General features: G+C 45.1%; 2 protein-coding genes across 3 annotated transcripts in view; one reads left to right on the top strand and one right to left on the bottom strand.

The window, feature by feature from the left end:
- OCEL1 (occludin/ELL domain containing 1) overlaps positions 1-27,481 on the top strand; it is a 245,874-nt gene that overhangs the window by 181,088 nt on the left and 37,305 nt on the right. The window lies entirely within an intron of this gene.
- Positions 9,004-27,481, bottom strand: part of NR2F6 (nuclear receptor subfamily 2 group F member 6) — a 72,078-nt gene continuing 53,600 nt past the window's right edge. Inside the window, exons 3-4 of the mRNA XM_082266798.1 lie at positions 10,134-10,661; positions 9,004-9,941 (exon numbers count right to left, since the gene is read on the bottom strand). Of these exons, the coding sequence (XP_082122924.1) occupies positions 9,667-9,941; positions 10,134-10,661 (803 nt within the window). The 3' untranslated portion in view covers positions 9,004-9,666. The remainder of the gene's footprint in view (positions 9,942-10,133; positions 10,662-27,481) is intronic.

Here is a 27,481-nt window from a genome sequence, read left to right as displayed (position 1 = left end):
CTCGGGTACTCTGATGACGGGTACTCGGGTACTCTGATGACGGGTACTCGGGTACTCTGATGACGGGTACTCGGGTACTCTGATGACGGGTACTCGGGTACTCTGATGACGGGTACTCGGGTACTCTGAGTACCTGTCAACGGAGTACCCGTCATCAGAGTACCTGAGTACCTGTCACCTACCCATCAGAGTACCCGAGTACCTTCCACCTGCTCATCAGAGTACCTGACGCCAGAAGTACCCAAGTACTTGCCGCCTGCTCATCAGTACCCATCACTACTCATCAGTACTCATCAGTACCTATCACGTATCAGTACTGATCATCAGTACCCATCAGTACAGTATCACCTATCAGTCAGTGAGTACTACTCATCAGTACCTATCACCTGCCCATCAGAGTACCCGAGTACCTGTCACCTGCCTATCGGAGTACCCGAGTACCTGCCACCTGCTCATCAGTACCAGAGTACCTGTCACCTGCCCAACAAAGTACCCGAGTACCTGTCACCCTTCATACAGCCACCATGTCCAAGTCCAAAAAGGTTTATATACGTCCTCCGTTTAAACCTAAATACCGGTGTTATGGTAGCAGATAGCTGCCATAACCCTGGTATTTTTTTAAACGGTGGACGGTTGGCTTTCCGATAAGGGTGGTCCCAGCGGCGGATTCACCGTGGGATCACCCTTCCGGGATGGCGGAAGAGGCGCCCCCCCCCCTTCCGACGCGTTCTGGTCCCTTTCCCCGCTTACCGGACCCGCCGGCAGCGGGGAAAACGATCCGGTCCCGAATCCTCACAGACAGGATGTCGAGTGAGGGCAAGCTTGCCCTCACTTGACTCTATGGTCTTGGAGGACCGGAGCTACGGAAAATGTTGTTGCCTAGCAACCGGTTTAAAGGTCCTTTTTTTTTTTTTTTCTATCTTTTAGTGTACTTGTGAGATCTGAGGACTTTTTGACCCCAGATCTCACAAAAAAGAGGTCCTGTCGTGCCTATTTCTATTACGAGGAATATTTACATTTCTTTTAATAGAAATAAAAATGATCAATTTTTTTTTTTTTTTTTAAACGGTGTAAAAATAAAAAATAATAAATAAAATAAATAGTAAAAAAAAAAAAAAAAAATTAAAGCGCCCTGTCCCCGTTAGCTCGCGCGCAGAAGCGAATGCATACAGAAACCCCGCCCACATATGTAAACGGTGTTCAAACCACACATGTGAGGTATCGCCGCGATCGTTAGAGCAAGGGGAATAATTTGAGCCCTAGACCTCCTCTGTAACTCAAAGATGGCAACCTGTAGAAATTTTTAAATTGTCGCCTATGGGGATTTTTAAGTACCAAAGTTTGTCACCATTCCGTGAGCGTGCGCAATTTTGAAACATGACATGTTGGGTATCTATTTACTCGGCGTAACATTATCTTTCACATTATGGAAAAAATTGGGCTAACTTTACTGGTTTCTTATTTTTTAATTAAAAAAAGTGAATTTTTTCCAAAAAAATTGCGTTTGGAAGACCGCTACGCAAATACGGTGTGATAAAAAATAGTGCAATAATCTCCATTTTATTCTCTAGGGTCTCTGCTAAAAAAAAAATATATAATGTTTGGGGGTTCTAAGCAGTTTTCTAGCAAAACAACTGATTTTAGCTTGTAAACACCAAATGTCAAAAATAGGCCTAGGCAAGTGGCTAGGATGCATGATGATGCTCCTTGGATGTTCGGCCCCTCTATATGGCTAGGCTGTGAAAAAGTCTCACACATGTGGTATTGCCATACTCAGGAGGAGTGGCAGAATGTATTTTGGGGTGTCATTTTTGCTGTGTACATGCTATGTGTTAGGAATATCCTATAAATTGACAACTTTGTGTAAAAAAAAAAAAGTTTTCATTTTTTTCCCACATTTTCCAAAAACCTGTGGAAAAAAATGATATGTTCAAACGACCCATAATGCCTCATAGAATATACGTTGGGAGTGTTTGCTTTCCAAAATGGGGTCATTTTGTGGACTTTTCCATTGTATTGGTGCTCTAGGGCCTTGAAAAGTGTGATAGGTAGTAAGAAAGTTTTATGTGTATTTATGCTCCTAGAACGCCTGAATGTGCTTCTTGGACGTGGAGTCTCTTTTTGTGGCCAGGCTGTGTAAATGTCTCACACATGTGGTATCGCCATACTCAGGAGGAGTAGCAGAATGTATTTTTGGGTGTAATTTTTGCTGTGTACATGCTATGTGTTAGAAATAGCTTATAAATTGACAACTTTGTGGGAAAAAAAAGAAAAAAAAAATTTTTTCTTCATTTTCCCAAGAATTGTGGGAAAAAATTACAACTTCAAAAAACTCACCATGCCTCTTACTAAATACCTTGGACTGTCTACTTTACAAAAAGGGGTCATTTGGTCGGTATTTGTACTGTCCTGACATTTCAGGGCCTCAAGAAAGGAGATAGGCAGTCAGTACATCTGGTGTGATCAATTTTCAGTAATTGGTACCATAGCTTCTAGACTCAATAACTTTCACACAGACTAAATAATATACACTAATTTGGGTTAATTTTACCAGAGACATGTAGCAGTATACATTTTGGCCCAAATGTATGAAGAAAAATTTATTTTTTGCAAAATTTCATAATTGAAACTAAAAAAAAGTTTTTTTTTCAAAATTTTTGCTCTTTTTTTGCATATATCACGAAAAAAAAAAACCCCAGTTGTGATCAAATACCACCAAAAGAAAGCTCTATTTGTGTGAAAAAAATGATAAAAATTTTGTTTGGTTATAGTGTAGCATGACTGAGCAATTGTCATTCAAAGTGTGAGAGTGCTGAAAGCTGAAAATTGGTCTGGGCAGGAAGGGTGTCTAACTGCTCTGTATGGAAGCGGTTAAACAGCAGCCTGCAAAACTTTGCGGCCAAAAGAGGCATCTGTAGATGCCAGCACATCCACCTTATAACATTTGGTAAAGGTGTGAACAGACAACCAGGTAGCCGCCTTGCAACCTGAAGCACAGATGCCTGATGGTGAAAAGCCTAGAAAGCTCTAAGCACCCTAGTAGAATGCGCCGAAACAGGGAAAGGTACAACCTGACCCTTAATTGAATAAGCCACAGCCGAAACAGACAGGTGACCCAATAAAGGAGCCATGTCATCGCAAACAAATTGCAGCCCCTGCACCAGCTGGTCCAACAGCTCCCCCAAGGCAGGAGGGACTTGCTTCCTCACCAATTCACGGTGTGGGAACTCCGCCCATCAGTCAGAGTCTGCGTGACAAGGACAATCGTAAACACTGTTCTCAGTGCAGACCCCACCAGGGAGTACAGATCGCAGGCTACAGTCTCTGCCTTCCTATCCCCAAGGTCCATAAAGAACAGGGATTCCTCCACTAGAATAAACGGTGGCCTCATTCAGTATGGAGACCGGTGGGTCCACCTTAGGTGGTACAGTCCACTTCTTTAGTCAAGCAAGCTGCTTAGACACCCCAGGGGAACATTTCGGACGGTCCCATACTTTATGAGCATGCTAACAAAATAAGCTGGGAAGGGAAAAATCTTTTCCTGCTCCTGATGGCATGTGAGTGCCAAACGCAACCTACACCCTAGGCGCAGCCGCATCCTCCCAATTTCAGGGTGTCACGCACAGAAACAACCAGTGTATCCACCAGCGCCATATCTTGCGCAGCAGGGGAGGTAGAAAGGTCATCTTCGTTATCCGAGGAGGCAGGGTGTGAGGTAGCAAACCCGGCAGGGAGACCCACGTCTGCAGCGGCTCAGTCAGACCCAGAATCCGAGACATCAGATGAGGCAGGGGTAGGTGGAGGTTATTTCTTCGTACCTCGCCCTTTCAAGGCCACCTCCACCCAGGACACAAATGCTTCCAGAACCACCGATATTGCATTGGTGGACTGTTGACATCCGGAAGGCTCTGCGGCCTCCATGAGGGGGTCAGATGGAGACATGTTCTGCAGCGTCCATACTGCGCCAGAAGGACCCGCCAGCAAAATTTGAAAAAATGTTTGCAAAAAAACGGTCCCACTGCGCTAAGGTCAGGCACGCGCTGAAGACCCCAAACAGAGAGAGACCTCCAGAACGCACTGTCCCAATATGCATCAGCCGGTCCCAGAACCTGTGCTTGTGTCAGCAGCAGCTCTCCAAAAGGAAGTGAGCTTGAAACTGCCCAGGGTGAAGGGAGGGGCTCCACCCACCGAAAAACTTCTCCAGGCACTCCCACCTAGATTCCCAGCAGGGAATCCACTGCAAAATGGCTGAAACCGGGTGTACCAAGATGGCCACCGATCACTGTAGCACACGTGGCTACAAGAAAATGGTGGCCCCGCGTGGCGAGCGGAGCGACCTAGGCCTTCAGGGGGACCCTCCCCAGACCCCACCACGCAATCGATCAGCAGGTAGGCCCTGGAAGTACAGTCTGAGGGCGGGTGAATATTAAGTAAAATTATTTTACTGCAAGGGAATTGTCCACAGCCTTAGCCACTAGCAAAAAAACTGAGCTCTCCTGAAGTGGGGTAGAGTTATAGGGGGGTCTCCAGCAAAGCTTTCCCACTTTAAAAAGGTACCAGCCTATAACCCTGGGTATATGAATATCCAGCCTATTTGCTGTACTGTACGAATTAAGGGGTTGTAGAGTCTCTTTTTTTTCTTCTAATTTTAAATAAAAATAAACATGCCTATACTCACCTGCTCTGTGCAATCATTTTGCACAGAGCATCCCCAATCCTCTTCTTCTGGGGTTACCCACTGGCGCTCCAGGCCCCTCCTTTTAATCGGTGCCCCCACAGAAAGCCGCTTTCCCTGGGGGTACCTGTGCAGGGTCGCTCCCTTGACACAGACAGCAAGACTGGGCCCTGCCCCCTCCGCGTCGCTTGATTTGATTGACAGCAGTGGGAGCCAATGGCTGCCACTACTTTCAATCTGTTCAATGAGGAGAGAGACAGCGGCTGGAGTCGCTGCACTCGTGCACATCGCTGGATCGGATAAGACTCTGGTAATGAAATAAAACAGTTATTTTATTGCAGCTTTTTATGTAGCCGATATAATGGAATAGAAAGGAACAATTGTGAGAAAAAGCATGTAAATACCTATTATTTTTGACACTTTGGCAGATCGATTTTGTAGCACCCCCTCTCCTTCACTTACATAAAAATTATTTTTAGTATTAAGGATGAAAGGAAACTTCATCATAGAAACAATGTTGACAAAGATATCAAAGTGGTTGTAAAGCCTCAAGGTTTTTCACCCTACTGTATTCTATGCAAGAAGGTGAAAAACCTTCTGTGCATCAGCTCCCACCAGACCCCCCCCCCCCCCCCTTTTCTTCACCACAATAAATGCAGACAACACAAAAAGTCAGACTCACACTGTGCTGATTCTATTTTTATTTAGACATTCCTTCTTTGGCAATATTCCCTTACACCCAATTTTGGCATTAGCAGAATGTTTATACATACAAAATTAAAAGTAGAAAACGCACACAAAAAGAACGGCTTTGCAAAAGCAAAATTACTTTTTTGCCTGTCAATGCAAACTGTAGTTCATTAGTTCAATCAACAAAAAATGTATTTGTCACCTTGTATTCACAGTCTTTGGTGCCAAAGGGCCAAATCAAGTTGTTAAAGCAGAACTCTAGTCAAAGCAGAACTCTAGTCAAAAATAAGATAACAATGAATAGCCCCTAAAGATAAAATAAAACTGGTTTCTGCTGCAATAACCTTCATTTCAGAAATTCTCCCACAGCACTTTTTTCTGTTATCAGGCATCCTGAGTCTGAGGACGAGCATCATTCAGCTCTCATTGGTTGTGGAAATTAATATATGCTTAATGCACAAATAAGTTGCGCTAATAAGTGAACTTTTGGATATTATTATATTCCAAGCGCAATTAATCCCGTTGTGCTAAGAAGCACAGTTCTCAGCTCTTTTGTATAAGGCATTGGAGTGCTCTCACCATCCTCAGAGATACAGACACACACAGGCTGGTTCAGTTTGGAAGTTCCCAAGTTGTCCTGTGATGAACAACAGGCCTCGTTTATTTATAGGGCAACAAAAGAACAGACACAGGAAGTGATGGCTACACCACATCAGCCAATGACACACTGATATACATTCAAATGTACAATAGAAACGGGAGTCCATGAGTATGTACTGGCATGGCCATGTTCATGAGAATTCATGCTAGTTCCATTGTATAAGTGTTTGGTAGCCATTTGCATGGTCCCCTTTTCACAGACTAGCTGGAAACGCCTGCACACAGTTTCAGTTAGTTCATTTACATGTACTCCCATTTCTATTGTACATTTGAATGTATAAGTGTGTCATTGGCTGATATCGTGTAGCCATCACTTCCTGTGTCTGTTCTTTTGTTGCCCTATAAATAAACAAGGCCCCGTTCTTTATTACAGGACAACTTGAGAACTTCCAAACAACCAGCCTGTGTGTGTGTCTGTGTCTCCAAGGATGGTGAGAGCGATCCAACGCCTTATACAAAAGGGCTGAGAACTGCTTCTTTGCACAACGAGATTAATTGCGCTTGGTGTATATTTATATCCAAAAGTTCACTTATTAGCGCAACAGAGTTATTTGTGCATCAAGCGTATATTCATTTCAATGACACATCTTCTGAGCCCAGGTCTTCCTGGACGCACCCCTAGCCTGTGTCTGGACCGTAAAGGGAGAAGTAAAACAATGACTCATCTGTCATCGCTCTCTCTTCCTATCAGCAATGTTTCATGCAAGTACATGTAGCCGATTGGCTCAATCTGCTACTTTCTCTCATACACCAATCCTGCTGTACAAGGACCGCATGAGGCTGATACCAGTCAAATTCAGCTACTTACGCTGCCTGCATTTAAAAAAAAAAAGAAAAAATTACATTAAACAATGTATTAAGGATAACAGAGCTGCATTCATTTTTGTGTCTTTTATATCTGCCTAGAGCTCCGTTTTAAGAACTGAAACAAGTGATTTGAGTTTTCAGAATATACATATAATAATAGGTAAAAAGGGAACTATAAAATAGTACAATGGTCATTTATTCAGCATTTGCTGTAAACAGTACTTAAGTGTATGAATTATTTTATCATGGTGGGGATGGTAGACTATACCATTTCTAGAACTTTTTTCTATTTACCCACGTATCCATAAATAAATGAAACGCATTATCCTTTTTTTAAACTTTTGACAAGAACCCTGACCACCACCTATATATATTCAAACAAACACACCTAGATCTGTGAGATGTGCTGCATTACCATTATTAGGTGATCAAAGTAAAAGTTAGAGACAAAAAATGTGCATGTACTGTGCCTTTCAAGGAACCCACAGACATTATAAGGTGGTCGGACAAAGATTTCACAATGACATACAAATGCTACAAGAATTCATGTTTTGTGACCCCTGCTACAGTGTTGGCGAGTGCTCTTTAAAAGGCAAAGCACCCTTGTACTGGCTTAAAACATCCACTCATGTTTAGAGAAGTTTCACCCAATAGAAGTCTCTGACAGAATTACTTGCTCTGACAGTATGTACTTTATACAAAGACCAATAGTAATCTGAATGAGTGGAAAATGAAGATAACAGGAGACTAATGCCGGTGGGTGCTTTTAGAGTACATTCAAAATAAGTGCCTCGGTTGCCTTCACAGAACTTTTCCATTTCACATGATCTAAAAACTGCAAGTTAATTGCTGAAAGATAAGGGCTTCTCTTTGTTCTGATAATGTCATGCTCTTTCCAACAGCAGCCCCTCATGACCAGGCCCTCAGGCCAAAAGGGACACAGGAAATGTACAGATAGAAGTAGTCCACATACTGGTTTAGTTGTTTGCCTAGTAGCTGAGGGTAGATTACCTAGGACCACAGATGTGGTTCTCTGTGCATGTCTGCTCTGGTTTCTTTTGATCCAGTGTGGATTAATTCATTCAAAAATGGAACAGAAAAATGGAACTAAAAAGGACAAGCCTTAAACTATTAAACATACAAAATAAAGGACAGACAAAAGATTTACAAATGGTTCAAAACCCATTGTTATGTTAAAAGGATACGCTTATCTTTCTAAAATAAATAATAAATGCATGTTTTTGCAGGTAACATAATGTGCATTTATTTTTAATTTTTTATTATTAGGAGGCTGTTAAACATTGCACCTGTGATCAGCAGATAGTGGGTGCAATCTCAGACTCCTGCAGACTGTCAGTGTAGCTGTCTGCCCATACGGGACAGGCAGTTACTAAATGACAGGAAGCATCAATGAACTACAACAGCACACATCAGCGCACTGGTAGTCCACTGAGAACTACAAGCAGTTAGCCGCAATGGCTGATGGTAGTCATCATTCCCCCATTCACAAAGCTCTGTGAATGAATGATGCAGCCAAGAGTGCTGCAGGGCTGCTTTTTTTAAAAAAATTTTAAACTGGGACAGCGGTGCAGGGAGGAGATTTCTGGGCCGTTGTCACGGTGGGGGGGATCGTGGGCTGCTGCTGCACGTTACACCCTGAATATAGGTGTAAAATGTAACATGTTTAGAAAGGTGAACTTGTCCTTTAAACCCATTTATATGGTGCATTTGAAAGTAATCTTCATTATGCAATATTTCACTCACAGCCTAATATCTGTTTGAAATGAACCAGGTATTTTTCGCTCTATAACAGTACTCTTTTTAAGCCAACCACTAAGTTGGCTACTGTGCCTAACAGAACATAAAGCATTAAAGAAGGCTTACAAAATCCTGTTAATAGGTCATCCTGATCAAAAGAATGAAAGTGAAAATAAAGAAATCTGTTTCTTATATGATGTCATTAGAAGAAATGCTACAAGAGTCATCACTTCCCAGTAACTGAGAATTACCTACACCAAATAAAATATTCACAGGAAAAAAAAGCACCTTTCTTCCATGACAGGTAGGATAACTCATTTTTCTTAAAAAATCAAATAGAAAAAAAGGAAACAAGCAAAAAGTCACACATTTATGATAAAATGTGCACTTGAATTTACATTTGAATAGCCCAAACATTCAGAATATAAGCAACTGAGCTACAAAAAAAAAAACAATATTAACAAAAGAGGTTAACATGACTTAATGGAGAGCAGTGGAGTAAAGAACATAAATTAGATTTTTTTAAATGTTACTAATGTCATGTGATCTTGTGAAGTCCTACTTTCAAAATACAAGGCAATAACCAAGTTTCCGCTTCACAATAGAATCCAACAAGCTGCCATTTATATGGCAAACAGAAAAAATAAATCACAGCAGCTTTCTTCTAGGACATTAAAAGTATATATTCTGGAGGTAGAGATCACAGTCTATGCTATATACCATAAAACAAGTGAATCATATAGTATCTTCATTGGAACGGTTAGTGATATGAGTGTGTTCTAGAGCACCATGTGGAGCAGCTAGATACCCAATTAGTGCTTTCATTATTATTGATAGCAGTCCATGAATTAGGGAGGCTGGCTTCCTGAATAGTTCCCAAGACCAGAGAGTAACCAGTGATCCATAGGTTTTAATAATAAAATAGCCCGTGGAAATTGCAAATTCTTTTCACAATGAGTTCTGGAAGTGCCTTAGTCATCTACAGCAGAAAAAGGGACAAAATTAAGAGTACAAGAGATCTGCCCCCAATGTAGTGTAAAAGATGCTGCTAGAGATTGAATTACCTGCAGTAGCTGCTACTGACTGGCTGAGTATGGCCAATTGAAACTGCTTCCTGAAAGAAGCATGTCCCTAATAAGTGTCTCTATAGGCGTTTTTCCCACTAGCCTCATGAAAAATAGCTGGGAAATAAGGGATGCAGGCACAGCTCTGAGGGCAGGTAGACGCAATAGGAGGCGGCCAAAACGTTGAGGCTGAGAAGGATACTGAGCTCTCACATATTCAGTGAGAGCCACTTGAGCTTTTTCTTGTAAACTCTCTACATGAGCTGGGTCAGTGAGGCCACAGGCATCTGGAAAAGAAAAAAAAAATGTTTACAGGTGAAAAACTCTTTCAACATGTTAGAAAATTATCCAAGAGACTCAATAAGCTAAAACATGCTGAAAAGCAGAATAAATGAAAAGAGAAGAAAAAAAAGGGCAAAACGGAAACGAAAATGGCAGGAAACATTTAAGACACTTTCAAATCTAAAATGTACTGTTACCTGAAGTAAAGAGGGCAATTGCTTTCAGGCAGGCATACTCTGCTGAGTCCACTTGAAGTCTGTTAAGCTTCTCTACTTGGTCCTGGAAGACCCTTATCTGGTCCATAAAGGAGACCACCCTGTCTGCAGACATTGGAGAAGCATGGAAACCAGCAGCAGCCAGCAGGGGGGCCATGTGTAGTGGAAGGGCTGACTGTGCTGCATTTAACACAAACAGTTCACTCCAGCTCAGCCGCAAGAGAGAAACTTGGTCTGCCATAGCGAGCTCTGGAAAATAAGGGATGCTCCTGGACCATTCCACAGTGCTAAAAAGAAGCCTTGCAGCCAATTCACAGATGTTGTCGATGCCCATAACACTGCCCTGCTGAGTATACTGTGATCCATAACGTGATGTTGGGTAAGGTTCTGCCCGAAGGAGCTGAGAAATTAGTTCAGAAACAGGCTGTCCATTAAAATATTCGCCACCCCCTGGAGCGGTAGTAGGGCTTGCACTGGAATGAGCAGGAGGAATGCGCCCCCTCTGGACCGCTAAATGTAAAGAATAAAATAAATATTAGAATACTAAAATGAATCATAGATGCACAAAACATGTAAGAAACAGTAAGGCAGTCACCAATTTCAGTTACTGGCATGAGGAACTATATATTTTTTTAAAAATGTAGATAAAGTCCATGAATTAAAATAAAAAAAACACAGAGGGGTATATGTAAAGGTTCTTGGGCTGGACAAATGTTTCGCAATAATTGGAAATGGAAAATAGTACTGTGTTTGACCACTGGATGGCAATAAGTAGCATAAGAACTTTCTATTTTAACACTTCCACAAATCTATCAAGGCGGTTAAAAAATAAAATAAAAATACATTTGGTTCTACAAACACTTTAAAGCGGAAGAACTTTGACCGAAAATTACACTTACACATTAATATCCTTCTCCCCCAGCAAGGTTATATGAAACTGCAATTTTTACTGTTTGCGTTTCTCTTTGTGGTCATTATTCATTTAATTTGAATAGTACTGAAATTTATTATGTAGGCAGGTATTAAAAATTACCTGCCACAATTGTCAAATAAGCCCATAGGTACAATTCCTTACCCACTGGATGATACATGGTGCAGTGCCATTTATTTTGAATGGCACTCTAAAGGCCCGTACACACGTACCGATCGTCGGCTGAAAAGCTTCGGCCGACGACCGATCTGCCGATTGTAGGCTTGTTAGTATGATGCCTCCGACAGCGCACATTCGGCCGAAAAGAATCTGTCATGCAAGCATTAAAATTTTTGTATGCGGACACCAGAGCGGCCGATTGTTCGCCAGTCAGTACAGAATTCGGCCGACAGACCGCAGATTTGCAAGACTGGGCATGCTCAGAAAAGAAAAAAAACACAGGGAAAGTTAACCATTACATGACATCACTTCTGCAGTCGGCTGTAGTCGGCAGACAAAATTCTTGTGCAGTCTTTTGCACTTTTCAACAGACACCGACAGCCCTGGACAAAAGACGGCCGATCGTTCGGCCGACGATCGGTACGTGTGTACGGGGCTTTAGGCACAATACAAGTTTATTAAAACCTGTGTTATGGTGCTTTGGCAGCCCATTCAGAATGCATACTTAAGATTCATGTTAATGCATATGGCAATATACTGCAACACAGCAAATCATTGTGAATGGAACACGAAAGCACATTGCTTATATTTCAACCATTTATTTTCGCAAATTTTTTTTAAAGCCTTCACCTCCAGCCAAAAAATTATGTACTATTTTACAAGATATCTTCCCTGTAGCTTTAGAGCTTAACCACTTTACCGCTGAGTACTGTAGTACTACTGCGGCAAAGTGGCTCTTGTAAGTCTGACGACGTAGACCTACGTCGCCAGACTCCTCCCCCTGTAGGCGGCGCTCGCGCGCCGCCGGAGGCGCGCTCCCCCTGTTTTCATTCACAGCGGGAGTCGGGCCAGGGGAGGAGCAGCGGCAATCGCCGCTGCTCTGCCCCGATCGTCGGGGAATCCAGTTTGGAGATCCGCCCGCCTGTGTAAACAGAGCGGGTGGATCTCCTCAGTGACAAGGAGTGACAGATCGGAGTGTTCAGCATAGCTGGACATCCGATCTGTCCTTGTCTCACACAGTCACCTCCCCCCCACACGTCAGTAAGCACCAGGCATACATTAACCCCTCCCTCTCCAATAAAATTAACCCCTTCCCTGCCAGTGTCATTTTTACAGTAACAGTGCATATTTATAGCACTGATTACTGCAGTAATGTCACTGGTACCCCCAAAAGTGTCAAAAATGTCAGTCAAGGGTCCGATCTGTCCGCCGCAATGTCGCAGTCCCGCAAAAAAAAAAAAAATATATCGCAGATCGCCGCCATTACTCGTTAAAAAAAAAAAAAAAAAACACCAAAAATGACATAAATCTTTCCCTTAACTTTTAACTTTTGCGCAAACCAATCAAAATACGCTTATTGCGATTTTTTTTTACCAAACATAGGTAGCAGAAAACAAATTGGCCAAAAATTTAAAAAAAATTTGATTTTTACATCTTTTTGGGGGGGAATTTCATATAAAAAAAAATTTAAAAAATATTGTTATTTTTTCAAAATAAACGCTCTTTTTTTGTTTATAGCGCAAAAAGTAAAAATCGCACAGGTGATCAAATACCACCAAAAGAAAGCTCTGTTTGTGGGGAAAAAAAGGACGTAAATTTCGTTTGGGTATGCACAGTGCCGAATCGCAAAAAGTGGCCCAGACGTAAGACAGCAAAATGCTCTAGTGGTAAAGTGGTTAACATAACTGTTTTGCTCACTTGGCCAAAGCACCGTCAGAGGAGGAAAACTGGCCTTAACAATAGTATTTATTGTGTCATAGCAGCTGCAGAAGAGTCAACAGTAACACTGCCCATGCATGATTTTTAATTAAAAAAAAAAAAAAAAGCAATATAAAGCCTAGAAATAGTCTATATGCAATAGTTGTTCTCTTCCACGGCTTTCTTTTTTGCCAACAGAAAAATGTAACACCCTCCTAGGAAGGTGCTAGAGAGTGAGTATAGTTTGGCTCTGTCTGCCTATCAGAGGAGCAGCAGGTAAATTCTATATTGCTTTCTGCTTAACAGAGATCAGGATCTGTGAGTTAGGTGTGCTCAGTGTGCGATTCATCTGGTCTAGGGGAGTGTCACACTGATCGAATAGGTAGGCATTTTGGACAGTGGAGAAAACCTAACCAATGGGTACACAGGCTTTGATACAGCCCCAGTGATAGGCACATACTGCTGTCTCAGTGCATTCTGGGGTGTGGTATAAAAGGCAGGAGCACATGTGCTCTGGGTCTTTGACTGGTGAGCAGAGTCCCGGAAGGAGGGTGTCGGCTGCCTCCTCTTCTGCAGCAGTTGGTGTATGGTCACAGGCAGTCAGCCTGGTGAGCCAGAAGTGTGGAGTTGAACCCAGAGGTCCAGGAAAGCTGACTAGAGAGGTTGAGACACTGGAGAACCTGGAAAAACACTATCGTGAGTACAGGGATTGTGTCTAAAAGCCTGGCCAGGGAGGGGGCCACTCCAGAGTAGAGTAGTCAGAGGATGGAGTGAAAGGGTGTGCAAAGCAATTGTCTATTCAGGAACTTTACCGCAGATTCATCTAGTGGCAAGGTGAAACTGCGGCCTAGCCGTATCCTCAGATAGAAGTCATCAGCATTGTGAATAGTTCAAGTTCCAGAGTATCCCACTCATCCCTTCTCCCATCCCCATAAAAACAACAACCCCTAGACTGTTCATTGACTGAGCCGAAAAGTAAAGTGTTAAGATTCTGCATGCAGTTGCTACCGGTAACCCAGAGGAATCCGAAAAGGTGAGAAATCCAGCAGCCCTCAAGGGGGCAGTGCTACAAAAATAATGCAGGTATTATGCCAAGTGGTTTTCCTGCATTAAAGGTAAAAATGTTTAAGTAGCAGAATTGCCCTACACTCACCCCCCCTACAACTTACTCGAGTCCTCACTCGATCCAGCGCTGTGCTTGGCTGTAGTGTTCTTTCCTCTCTCCCTCTTCACACAGGGACTGACAAGGCAGCCAATGGGCGTGCTTGGCTGTAGTCTTCTTTCCTCTCTCCCTCTTCACACAGGGACTGACAAGGCAGCCAATGGGCGTGCTTGGCTGTAGTCTTCTTTCCTCTCTCCCTCTTCACACAGGGACTGACAAGGCAGTCAATGGGCGTGCTTGGCTGTAGTCTTCTTTCCTCTCTCCCTCTTCACACAGGGACTGACAAGGCAGCCAATGGGCGTGCTTGGCTGTAGTCTTCTTTCCTCTCTCCCTCTTCACACAGGGACTGACAAGGCAGCCAATGGCCCCCGCTGCCGTCAGTAAAATTAATGGAGAAGAAAGTATGGGAGCAGGGTTGAGCCACAGTGTGTGTGTAAATAGACGCACACAGTGCCAGTCGGGATCAAGCCCGCACAAGTGCCCCTATAGCAAAAGGCTTGCTTTGGTGGGCACATGCATAAGGAAGGGGAGCCAGGAGCGCCGTCGGGAGACCCGAGAAGAGGGGGTTCGGGGTTTCTCTGTGCTATGGAATAAGTATAAGCTGGTTTGTTATTTTGAAAAAAAAATAAATTTTACAATCACTTTAACTTGATTGTTTACAGCAATCTTTTGTCAACATCTATGGATAGCTTCAGTGGTAGAGTTCTAGAAATGTATTTACATTTTTGTTCACATCTACAAAAGTAAAGGACATGTTTCCTCAGTCCCAGCTGCAGCCTTCTCTACCTCTAATCTACTATACACACCAGTGACCTTCTACCCTCTTTTCTCTGGGCGAGCAGAGTTGATGTCTTCTCACATAGAAACATGCTGAATGCAGGCTCATTGCTTAGTCTGTATATAAGTCGATATCCCCATCCACAATAAAGTGCTTGTGGGCAGCCTCTGAACAAAGTATTGTTGTTCTCATTATAAACGTATGCAAACTGTACTGAATTCTCAGATTGAGTTTAGCGACAGTGACCTCTCCCCTTCTTTCTGTACAGACAGAAGCTATGCTGATGTGCCCCCTCCTCTACAACATATACAAGCTGACCCCTTCTCCCTTTTCTTCTGTGCAGACAAAAGCAGAGCTCATCTATGGACCTTACATACACAGTTAACCATCTCATCCTTTTCTCTGCACGGACGCTACCAATCTGCCTCACTTCTGTGCCTACTATACATATACATCTTGAATAAAAGATGGATAAAACATCTCCCTACCTCCCTTGATTAGATACATTTCTTTAAAATGGCCACATAAAAATGTTACTGCCAAGTAAAATGCTACTGTGGTTATATAGTACACATTAGTGCTATCTTGGTTTAAACCTTGTATAACAAATGGCATGTATAATGCTTCTTGAATATTTTGTAACTGCTATAGTGCTGGGTTGCTACACAACATGCAAATAGGACTTCTTTCTCAGCTCTAGGTACAGTGAAAAAGAAGTGTCAAATACAGTTGGCCTTAATGTCAATAGCACATGCATTTTCCTTTTTTTTTCAGAAGCAACCGATCCCTTGTATGTTATTTACGGTTACCCAAGTATACTAAGATTCTACTTTCATCCCCCTCAGTAACTGTTCCCCATATTTTATGGTCATTAAGGTCAGTGGTTCTCCCCACCCCCCCAGCTCTGTACTTGGTTCACTCCATGTTTGCTGAGCCCTGGCTGGAATGTGCTGAACTGAGGAAGTGGCGGCAGAAAGAGGGAGGTGAGGGGGAAAGAAAGAGCTTTTATTTACTTTCTGATGCCTGAATGGGCGCTTAGGATTCACTCAAGCAAGGAAAGGGCACAGAGCTTTAAGCTCATCAAAAGATGAGTGGAATGAAGGGAAAGAGAGAAAAGGAGAGACAATAAGAAATGCAAGAGAGAGGGAAGATAAGAAGCCCTGAACAGAGCAAAGGCTCAGAGATTGAGGGAACCACCAACAAGAAAAAGAGAATACAAAAAAAAAAAAAAAAAAAAGACACAAAAAGGAAGATCTTCCCATTACGAAAACAAAGTTTCAAAGCCGCTTTCAATAATGAATGCATCGCAACTGATGTGACACAAAAGAAAGATACACAAGGTAGAGGCAGTGACACCACAACACATCTGTACTGTAACTTATTCAATATGGATTAAACACATTCTACAGCTATATCGGTTTACAAAATATCACCAGCTGTCAACCAGATAATTATCACAGAATGCTTATTTTTCTACTACTACTGGTGCTTATATTGCACTGACCATTTACACAGCACTTCACATATTTATTGTACAAATCACATCAGTCCCTGCTCTCAAGGAGCTTACAATCTCGTCCCTAATGCCCCATACACACGTTCAGATAATCGGATGACTTATCGTTCGCATTTTGTTGCATGATACTAATATCGAATTCAACAATGCGTACATACCGTATGATTTTTGTCGTACGATTCTGGAAAAGCTTCCTGGTTGCTTAGCTACGTATCAGATGGTGCAAAACAAAAACAATGGCAGCCAGGCTTTTTCTGTGCTATTTTAGTGTTTGAGCATGCACGGTCTTTGTCGATCGATTTTTAGCGGACACATAGTGTACTAATGAAACGATCGTCGTTCGCGAGGCTGCCGTACGACAGAAGTTTTCCTGTTTCTTCGGATTTTGTTGGATGAACTGTCGTGATCGGCTGTCGGAAGCTGTGTACTAACGATCAGATTATCGTGCGATCAGGTCGAAAGCAAGTTTTGTCGTACGATTATCTGAAGGTGTGTACGGGGCATTACTCACATTCATACATACACACATTAGGGCCAATTAACCTACCAGCATGTCTTTGGAGTGTGGGAGGAAACCCGCATAGGCACAGGGAGAACATGTTACATTTAAATCTCAACCATGGCACTACTTGTCTGAAGTTTGCATGTTCTCCCTGTGCATGTGTGAATGCAAGTTAGACTGCAAGCTCCTTGAGGGCAAGGACTGATGTGAATGTACAATATATATGTAAAGCACTGCGCAAATTGACACTATGCAAGTACCTATAATAAAAAAAAAAAGGTAGTGCCATGGCTGGAATTCCACCGGATGACTCTAGTGCTGCCAAGCAGAAGTGCTAACCCACTTAGCTATAGTGCTGCCCTTTGTCTCGGTTATGAAAAAAAAAAAAATATTTGTTCTAGCAAAAAACTTAAGGAAATTATGTATTTGTACAGTCATTCTTAACACCCAATTTAATCTGTTTCCTACTATATGTTACTCTAAGTCTAGTGATGTCTAACTGTTCACTCCAATGTTCACCTTTTTTGAACATGTTCCACCTATATTTAAAAGGTGGAATATGTAACATGTTCTAGCGCCTGCAGCTAGTTCCCCCAATCCTCCTCTGTGTGACAGCGGGCCGGGGATTTATCCCTGCACCTGCCCCCATGGCCGCATCATTCATTCACAGTTTCCTGTGAATGAACGAACTACAATTACAGTCATCCACTGCGGCTGATAGCTTGTAGTTCTGAATAGCCGGCAAAAGGCGCTGATGAGCGCTCCTATAGTTCATTCACAAGCCCTGCAGCTTTCATACAGACAGCCTATATGAAGGTATGGGAAGAAAGCTGCAGGGCTTGTCTGCAAAAGTCTGACGTTGCACCCCTGATCTGCTGACCAGGAGTGCAATACTTTCTAGGCTCATGCAGGAAAAATAATGCACTTTTTTTTTCTGCAAAAATGCATTTACTATTTTTTCTTGAAAAGTGAACTTATCCTTTAAAGAAAAAAAAAAAGAAAAAATCACTTTGAACTCTACCCTATACCTAGTTTTTAACCTATCCCAAACAAAGGTAAGACTTGCTGAACATAACCCTTAAAATGTACCCATAACCTGAAGAGTTTCAACACTTTGCTTAAGGTTTTCTTTTTCCAAAATCAACCTGTCTTAGCCCTTAGCTCACACCGGTGTGACCCGTCATGCGGTTTGACAGGTCAACCATGTCACAACCTATTGTTGGCAATGAAACTGTTCAAACTGGTGCGACTCTGACTTTGTGGTGCTGCACCAATTTGAAAAAAAAAAAAAAAGGATCCTGAACTATTGTTTGAGATTTCAAGTGCGATTTGCATAGACATCTGGGCATGATTTCAAGATCAGATCAGTGTGAACGGGGAATTAATGGAAAAAACACTAACTCTGAATTTAACCCAAATCTTTAATCCTGTAATCACTGTACCCAAGTCCAACTTAAACCTTAAAGAGGAACTACAGTCATTGTTACAAAAAAAAATAGATAAAATAAGAATAATAAAAGTTAACTGCTATGAATACTGTAGCTGCTGATCTTAATCACTTGCCGACAAGGTCATAGTCAAATGACAGCTACAGCGCAGTCAGCCTATTCTGGGAGGGCGTACAGGGACGTCCTCCCAGAATTCAGTTCTCTCCTCTCCTCGCATGCTGTACAGCGATCGGTACAGTGTGCGAGGAGAGGAGGGAGACTGCAGCACTGCTCATCCCTGCCTGATCTGTGCTTGATCCGTGCCCCAATTGTGCCTCATCCGTGCCTCAATCATGCCCGTCCGTGCCTCAATCATGCCTCATTAGTCCCCACCCCTGCCACATCCATGCTACATGGGTGCTCATCTGTGCCATATCCATGCTACAACTGTGCTCATCAGTGCCACATCAGTGCTCATCAGTGTCACATCAGAGTGCCCTACAGTGCCTCACAAAAGTGGGTAGTCCGGAAACTAGATTTGTAATTTTATGTCCCAAGAGCACCTAATGGTGCTCCCTAAATGTTGGGCCTCTGTATGTGGCCAGGCTGTGTAAAAGTCTCACACCTGGTGTCGCCATACTCAGGAGTAGCAGAATGTATTTTGGGGTGTCATTTTTGCAATGTACATGCTATTTGTTAGAAATACCTTATAAATTGACTTTTTTTTTTTATTATTATTATGCAGAGTTTTCATTTTCTTTCCAAATTTTCCAAAAACTTGTGGAAAAAAAATGACATGTTCAAAAGACTCATAATGCCTCCTAGATTAGGTGTTGGGGTGTCTGCTTTCCAAAATGGGGTCATTTGGGGGGGGGGGGGGTCCATTGTCATGGTGCTCCAGGGCCTTCAAAGGTGTGATAGGTTGTCAGGAAATGATGTGTGTAATTTATGCTCCTAGAACGCCTGCCGGCGCTACGTGGATGTTGGGCCTCTGTGTGTGGCCAGGCTGTGTAAAAGTCTCACACATGTGGCATCGCCATACTCAGGAGGAGCAGAATGTATTTTGGGGTGTAATTGCAAGTATGCCTATAAAGTGTGTGAGAAATAACTTGGTAATATGACAATTTTGTAAAAAAAAAAAAAAAAAAAATCATTTTGTAAAGAATTGTGGGAAAAAATTACAACTTCAAAAAAAAAAAAAAAAAAAAAAAAAAAACTCACCATGCTGCTTACTAAATAACTTTGAATGTCTACTTTCCAAAAAAAAGGGTAATTTGGGGGGTATTTTTACTTTCCTGGCATGTTAGGGTCTCAAGAATTGAGGCCGTCAGTACATCAGGTGTGATACATTTTCAATGAATGGCACCATAGCTTGAAGACTATAACCTTCACAAAAGGCCAAATAATATATACCTATTTGGGGTATTTTTTACCAAAGATATGTAGCAGTATATTTTTTGGGCAAAATTTATAAAGAAAAATTACTAAATTTGCAGTATTTTAAAACAATAAAAAAATTAATTTTTGTAAAATCTTACCTGTAAAATTCCTTTCTCTGAGTCCTCCGACAGTCGCCGCCTCTTCATATTCGTCACAATGGGGTAATTGACCTTTCTCCGTAGGAGTAGCTAGGCAATAGAATATGTCAATATTAAAGCTTTTAACATATCCCATCCCCAGGGGGTGGTCCCCTCAGTCAATACCCTCCTGCTTGCTGTTCCATACCTCAGTTTCAGTAGAATAGCAGTAGAGTACATAAACAAACCCCAAAAGAGGGGCGGGGGCGACGACTGTCGGAGGACTCAGAGAAAGGAATTTTACAGGTAAGATTTTACAAAAATTCAGTTTTCTCTTACGTCCTCCGACAGTCGCCGCCTCTTCATATTCGTCACAATGGGGACGTCCCAAAGCAGTGCAAACATGAGGGGTGGGAAACGCAGCCGCGCCTAAGGCAACGCAGTCTCCACATCAGAGAAAGTGACCTTACCAAAGGAAGGAAACCAGCAGGGTAGCATGAAAAAAACTTTGCTCAACCGGAGCAACAACCCAGGAAAAACAAATAACCTAGGGACAAAAACATCCCAAACAGCCAAGGGCCCAAAAACAAGGGACCTTAAGGTACTGCCGCACTAAGAACCTTGCGGCCAAAGGAAGCATCTGCCGATGCCTGAACATCCACTTTGTAGAACTTTGAGAAGGTGTGAACGGACAACCAAGTCGCCCCCTTACACACCTGGGCCACAGAAGCCCGATGATGACAGGCCCAAGACGTACTCAGAGATCTAGTAGAGTGCGCCTTCACAGGCATAGGAGGAACTTCCCCTTCAAAGCATATGCCTGCTCAATGGTCTGTCTGATCCATTTGGCGATGGTAGAAGCCAACGCCGTCATGCCCTTCCGAGGTCCCTCAGGAAGGACAAAGAGAGAATCCGTCTTGCGGAAGGATTTTGTCGAATTCAGGTAAACCCTGATCGCCCTAACAACATCCAAAGAATGTAAGGCCACCTCCTTCGGATGCTTAGGCTCCGCGCAAAGCGAAGGCAAGACAATGTCCTCATTGAGGTGAAATTCCGAAATCCTTTTCGGAAGAAAAGAAGGATTAGGTCGCAAGACCACCTTATCCAAGTGGAGTACCAGATACGGAGACCTGCAGGACAAAGCCGCCAGCTCAGAAACTCTGCGAGCCGAAGTGATCGCCACCAAAAAAGCGACCTTCTTGGACAACAGAGGCAACGAGATCTCCCTGATTTTCTCAAAAGGAGCATGTTGTAACACGGACAGAACAAGGTTCAAGTCCCATGGAGGCAAAGGCTCCCTCCTAGGAGGGACCAGGTGTCGCACCCCTTGAACAAAGGTGCCAACCAGAGAATTAGACGCCACAGGGCGTTGAAAAAGAACGGCCAGAGCAGAAATCTGACCCTTAATCGTGGCCAACGCCAAACGCTGGTCCACGCCCGTTTGAAGAAAAGCCAACACTCTCGAAACAGAGTATGAGCGAGGGAAATACCCCCTGGACTCACACCAGGCAAAATAGGCCTTCCAAGTACGGTAGTATATTTTCCCCGAAGAGGCCTTTCTAGCATTGATCAAAGTATGAATGACCTCCGGAGAGAGACCCCTATCCTTCAGAACCTCGGTCTCAACAGCCAGGCCGTCAAAGCCAGCGACTGTAAAGCAGGATGGAATATCGGTCCTTGAGACAGAAGATCTTCCCGAAGAGGCAGACGCCATGGAGCGTCGACCGCCAGATTCACGAGGTCTGCGTACCAAGACCGGCGAGGCCAGTCTGGCGCTACCAGAATCACCGTTTTTGGTTCCGAGGACAACCTGCGAAGGAACCGGGACAGCAACTGAATTGGTGGGAATGCATAAACCAGCCGATACTGATGCCACTGAGCCTCTGACGCGTCTGCCCGAGGATGGCGCGTCCTTGCCACGAACCTTCCCACCTTGTTGTTCAGACGAGACGCGAACAGGTCCACATCCGGAAGACCCCCACTTCGCGCACAACATCTGGAAAACCTCCGGGTGGAGCGACCATTCCCCCTGGTCCAGAGTCTGGCGGCTCAGATAATCCGCCTGCCAGTTGTCCACCCCTGGAATGTGAACTGCCGTTATCGCCGGGACATGCGTCTCGGCCCAAGACAGAATGTCGGCCACTTCCCGAGCCGCTGGAGCACTCCTGGTGCCCCCTTGGTGGTTGATGTAGGCCACCGCTGTGGCATTGTCCATCTGAACCCGAACCGGACAGCCCTGAAGCTTGTCCGTCCAGCGTTGAAGGCAAAGATTTATCGCCCGCAATTCCAGAATGTTGATCGGAAGGGAAGATTCCTCCTCCGACCAAGTTCCCTGGGCGGATAGAACGCCCAGAACACCACCCCAGCCCGACAGGCTGGCATCCGTGGTGATCACCGTCCACGAAAGCGGACGAAAAGACTTGCCCCCCCGACACCGCCGGGGACTGCAGCCACCACAGAAGATTGCTTCTCGTGCGAGGACTCAACGATATCTGAAGATCCAGAGATTGTGGTCGCCCGTCCCACCTGGACAGGATCTCCGCCTGGAGATCCCTCGTGTGAAACTGGGCGAATGGAAAAGCCTCGAAAGCCGAGACCATCAAACCTAAACACCTCATGCCCGTCCGAAGGGATGAGCACGGAATTTTCCGAAGGGATCTGACTTCGTCCTGAAGCGTTTTGAGCTTGTCTTCCGGTAGGAAGACTCTTGCCTGAACCGAATCCAGAATCATACCCAGATAGGGAAGACGAACCGACGGGCACAGCGTCGATTTTGGGAAGTTTATCGTCCAACCAAACTCCTGCAGAGTTTGCATCGTGACGGACAGGTCCTTCACCAGACCCTGACTGGTCGCAGACCGAACCAGAATGTCGTCCAGATACCCCAGGATTGAGATACCCTGGGCTCTCAGTAAGGCCAGAACCGGTGCAAGCACCTTGGTGAAAACCCGCGGAGCCGAAGCGAGACCGAAGGGTAACGCCACGAATTGATAATGATCCTCCGCAATGGCAAAACGAAGGTACCTTTGGTGACCCTCGAAAATGGGGATGTGTAGGTACGCATCCTTCAAGTCGATGGAGGCCATGAATTCTCCTGGAACTAGAGCAGCCACCACCGAGCGCAGGGATTCCATGCGGAACTTGCGAACCCGCACAAAGCGGTTCAGAGCTTTCAAGTCCAGAAATGGACGTACCTTGCCCTCCTTTCTGGGCACAGTGAACAGATTTGAATAAAACCCCCGAAATCTGTCCCGATGAGGCACCGGAACCACCACTCCCTGAGCCCGCAGGTCCTGCACCGCCAGGTGCAGATCCCGCAAACGCTCCGGAGACCGTTGAAGGTTTGAGGGAAAAAACCTGTTCGCCGGCCGAGACAGGAACTCGATCTTGTACCCGGATCGAACGATCTCCTGAACCCACCTGTCCCGAACGCGGGCCAGCCAGGGTTGAAGAAAACCGAGCAAACGTCCCCCCACCCCAGAACTGGGTGAGGGCGTCCCTTCAGGCCGCGTTGTTATGGGCAGCGGAACCGGACAGGCCGGACTTCTGCTTACCTGCCCACGGTTTCTTTTGGGAGCCTTGACCCTTGAAGGGTTTGCCCTTATAGTGCGACCGAAAGGCACGAAAGGACCCCTGAGGGGGCCTAAACGAAGCGTGCTTCTTACCTTGAGCGCCCTTAGCCTTGCGAGATTGGGGCAAGAGCATGCCCTTACCCCCAGAGATCCCCTTAATCAGCGTATCCAGCGAGTCGCCAAAAAGACGAGATCCCGAATAGGGCAAATTAGCCAAAGTCTTGCGAGACGATTGGTGCACAGACCAACATTTTAGCCAAATCAAACGGCGTGTCAACACCGCCACGCTGTGCACACGTGCAGCCAAAGGAATTGCATCCAATTCCGCATCACACAAATACATGACCCCCTGATGGATCTGATCCACCATTGCCAAAGTCGTCGGCGGAGCAGAATCAGCCACCAGGACGCGCCTGAGTACTTGCGTCCAATCCGCGACAGCCTGAGCTGCCATAAGGGAAGCAAAAATAGCATTTAGCATGGAACCGGTAACCGAGTAAGTATGACGGGCAAGAGACTCCAGTCTCCTGTCCGTAGGTTCCCGGAACACCGGGGTATCCTCTGCCGGAATCGCAGTAGATTTATTATAAACCGCCACGCGTGATCCACCGGAGGCGGCACACACCAACGTTCATCAGTGGCGGGTGTGAAGGGATAACGCAGCTTGAACCTACTCGGCACAGCAAAAGGTTTCTTTAGATTGCGCCATTGTTCACTAACAGCGCGCTGAAAATCCTCAGTACAAGGAAAAACCTGCGATGTTTTGCGCCTCCGCTGTGTCCCATAAGAAGCCAGAACGGCAGGTGGACACAGTTCATCCTGTAAATGCAGCGTTTGTTTGATAGAAGTGACCAATTCATCCATGATTGCAAGCTCTTCAGACGAGCCAGGGGGAGAATCATCAACCCCCTCAACCTCTGCATCCCCCTCCGACCCTGCAAAGTCCAGGGACGAACGGGACCCCGATAAGGGGACCCCAGCCATAGCAGCCCCATCACCTTCGCCCTCTGAATCAGAGGATATTGAAACTCTGGGCCGTTTAGTGGATTGAGCAGCCACAAGCATTTGCACCTGAGCAGCCAGGTTAGCCACAACTGTGGCCAAATCGCCCCCCTCAGGGGAAACAGCAGCAGCCCCTTGACCACCCAGTAAAGGGGGAGGAAATTTGCTTTCCTGAGAATCCATGCCCCCAGAAGTGTGTAGGAGAAAAAAAGGGTAACTGCCCCTTTAAAAGCGCGGCGAGCGCAGCCCACCGCTCACACACCCCTGCACAAGTCGACCCCCACAGGGAAAACTACAAACTTAGGCAAGGACACAGGACTAAGGAGGATAAAAACCTGGAGAGATCACTGCTGCTGCATCGATCGGTGTGCCCAGGGAAAAGGAAGTGATGTACCAGAAGCCGCTCCTATAAAGCCTATGGAAGGCTACAAGAAAATGGCCGCCGGGGGAGGAGGTAATTGCAGTGCTACATGAGGCCGGAGCGATCGCCCCCAAAATGGCGGCGTTTTGGCGCCAAAACCGCCGCTCCCAGCGTATAGGAGAAGCCCTCATAAGCCTGTAGTTAACATTAAAATGGCGGACCGCAGCAGCGGCCGCCGCATGTTGCACAAACATGTACCACAGCATGCCCTACAACATATAGCATGTCACACAGAGAAATCACACAGTTAGTAACACAGAACAGTGTATCACAGCCCCCCTCCTTGCAGCCCACAGCAGCATCCAGACAGGGAGTCCCACAGTGTGAACAGACATGCAGGGTTACACAGTCCCAGACTGACACCCACCAAACAGACAGGTCCCCACACAGAGTACACTTACCTTCTGAATGGCGTGGGGAACCTGCACAAGCGATCAAGCCACTGCACATGTGACAGGGAGAGTCGCAGCCAAGACGCAGTAGAACTGCGGTGCGAAACCGCATGGCGTCCAGTGAGGTAGCCACCTCACCACAGCATCCCTGCAGCGAACAGGGATGGGTCGTTCACCAATGCCAGGAAAAATACCTGACTGAACGCTCGATGGCAGGCTGGGAAGCCACTGGCCCACAACCTGCGACCAGGGGGGCCAGCCCGAGACCCAGCCCGCAAGATCCTCTTCATCAGAAGAACTAACTAATGCTGACAAAAGTAACAGCTAAGTAGAGAGAGAGAAAAAAACTAAAATAAAATCAAAAAGAAGATAAAGGCTGAGACAAAATGCCCCAGCACAGAAACAGCCAGCTAACTCCTAACAGCTAGTCAATGAAACTGAGGTATGGAACAGGAAGCAGGAGGGTATTGACTGAGGGGACCACCCCCTGGGGGTGGGATATGTTAAAAGCTTTAATATTGACATATTCTATTGCCTAGCTACTCCTACGGAGAAAGGTCAATTACCCCATTGTGACGAATATGAAGAGGCGGCGACTGTCGGAGGACGTAAGAGAAATGGGATTTTTGACTTACCGTAAAATCCATTTCTCTGATGTTCATTGACAGACACAGCTCCTTTCATTCTTGACCACTGGGTTATACTGCCCCTACAAAAGTAGGACACTAGGCAGAAAAAAAAAAAAACTCTCTGCTATAGTCACTTAGTTTTCTTACAAGCAGTCAGGAGAATTAAAACTCCACAGAGGGATGGGTGCTGTGTCTGTCAATGAACATCAGAGAAATTGATTTTATTGCAAGTCAAAATTCAATTCTCTCTTTCTTATAATGACGGACACAGCTCCTATCATTGTTGACCATTGGGACGCCCCAAAACAGGGTCAAACATGAGGGGTGGGAAACAGAAAAAAATTCAAGGCTAAAACATTAGCCAACCAGGCAACAGAGGCTCAACCAAAAAACCTGGAGCCCACCTGAAAAGAACAATACACCTTCAAAGAGGATCATGTCCTCTTAAACAGCAGCCTGCAAAACCTTGCGTCTAAAGGAAGCATACACAGATGCAAACACATCCACTTTATAAAAGTTTGTAAAAGTGTGCATTGACGACCAGGTGGCCGCCTTGCAAACCTGCATCACTGATGCCTAATAATTGAAGGCTCAGGAGGCACTAAGCGCCCTAGTAGAATGCTCCTTAACAGGGAAAGGAGGAACCTGACCCCTGATGGATCAGACGTGGTTCAGGCCTATTCCATCTGGAAATGGTCGCAGAGGAAGCAGACAAACCTTTGCGAGGTCCATCCGTGAGCAGAAAGAGAGAGTCTGACTTCCTGAAAGACTCGGTAGCTGCCAAGTACACCCTAATTGCCCGGACCACATCCAAGGTATGCAAGGTAATTTCCAATAAGCTCTTAACAACGTAGGAATCATCGACACCGAATCAGCGACTGTAAAGCAGGATGGAAGATTGGTCCTTGGGACAGCAGATACTCCCTGAGAGGAAGCTTCCAAGAAATGTAGGAGATCAGCCGCACCAGATCAGTGAGGCCAGTCCGGGGGCCACTAAGATGACGGAATCCCTTCTGCCTCGATCCTGCGTAGGAGTCTGAGCAAAAGCTTGAGAGGAGGAAAGGCGTATATTAGACGATACTGACCCCACGGGGCCACCAGCACGTCTGTGGCATCCACTAGTGGATCCCTTGACCGAGCCACAAATCTCTCCACCTTTCTTTTGAGCCGAGACGCCAACAGATTCACCTCAGGAGTGCCCCAACTGAGGCACAGCTGATTAAACACCTCAGGATGAAGGGACCACTCTCCGAGGTCCAACGCCTGCCAATTTTCCACCCTGGGAATGTGTATGACGGAGAAGGCTGGAACAAACCATTCTGCCCACCTTAGAATGCCGGCTATCTCCAGAGCCGCCAGGGCACTTCTTGTGCCCCCTTGGTGATTGACAAAAGCCAAGGCCGTGGCATTGTCTGATTGAATGCGCACTGGGAATCCCTGAAGATGATCAGTTCAATGGTACAGACACAGTCTGATCGCTCAGAGTTCCAAGACATTGATCGATAGTCTGGACTCTTCCAGCATCCAGATCCCATGAGCAGAATGCTTGCCCAAGATGCCCTTCCAGCCAGACAGGCTGGCATCCGTGGTGACCACTGCCCAATACAAGGGGAGGAAGGATTTT

The sequence above is a fragment of the Pelophylax lessonae genome, assembly GCF_965119305.1.
Source record: "Pelophylax lessonae genome assembly, chromosome: 1".
Lineage (NCBI taxonomy): Eukaryota > Metazoa > Chordata > Amphibia > Anura > Ranidae > Pelophylax > Pelophylax lessonae.
Note: the sequence above shows the minus strand (reverse complement) of the source record. Positions and strands in the feature narration are given on the sequence as shown.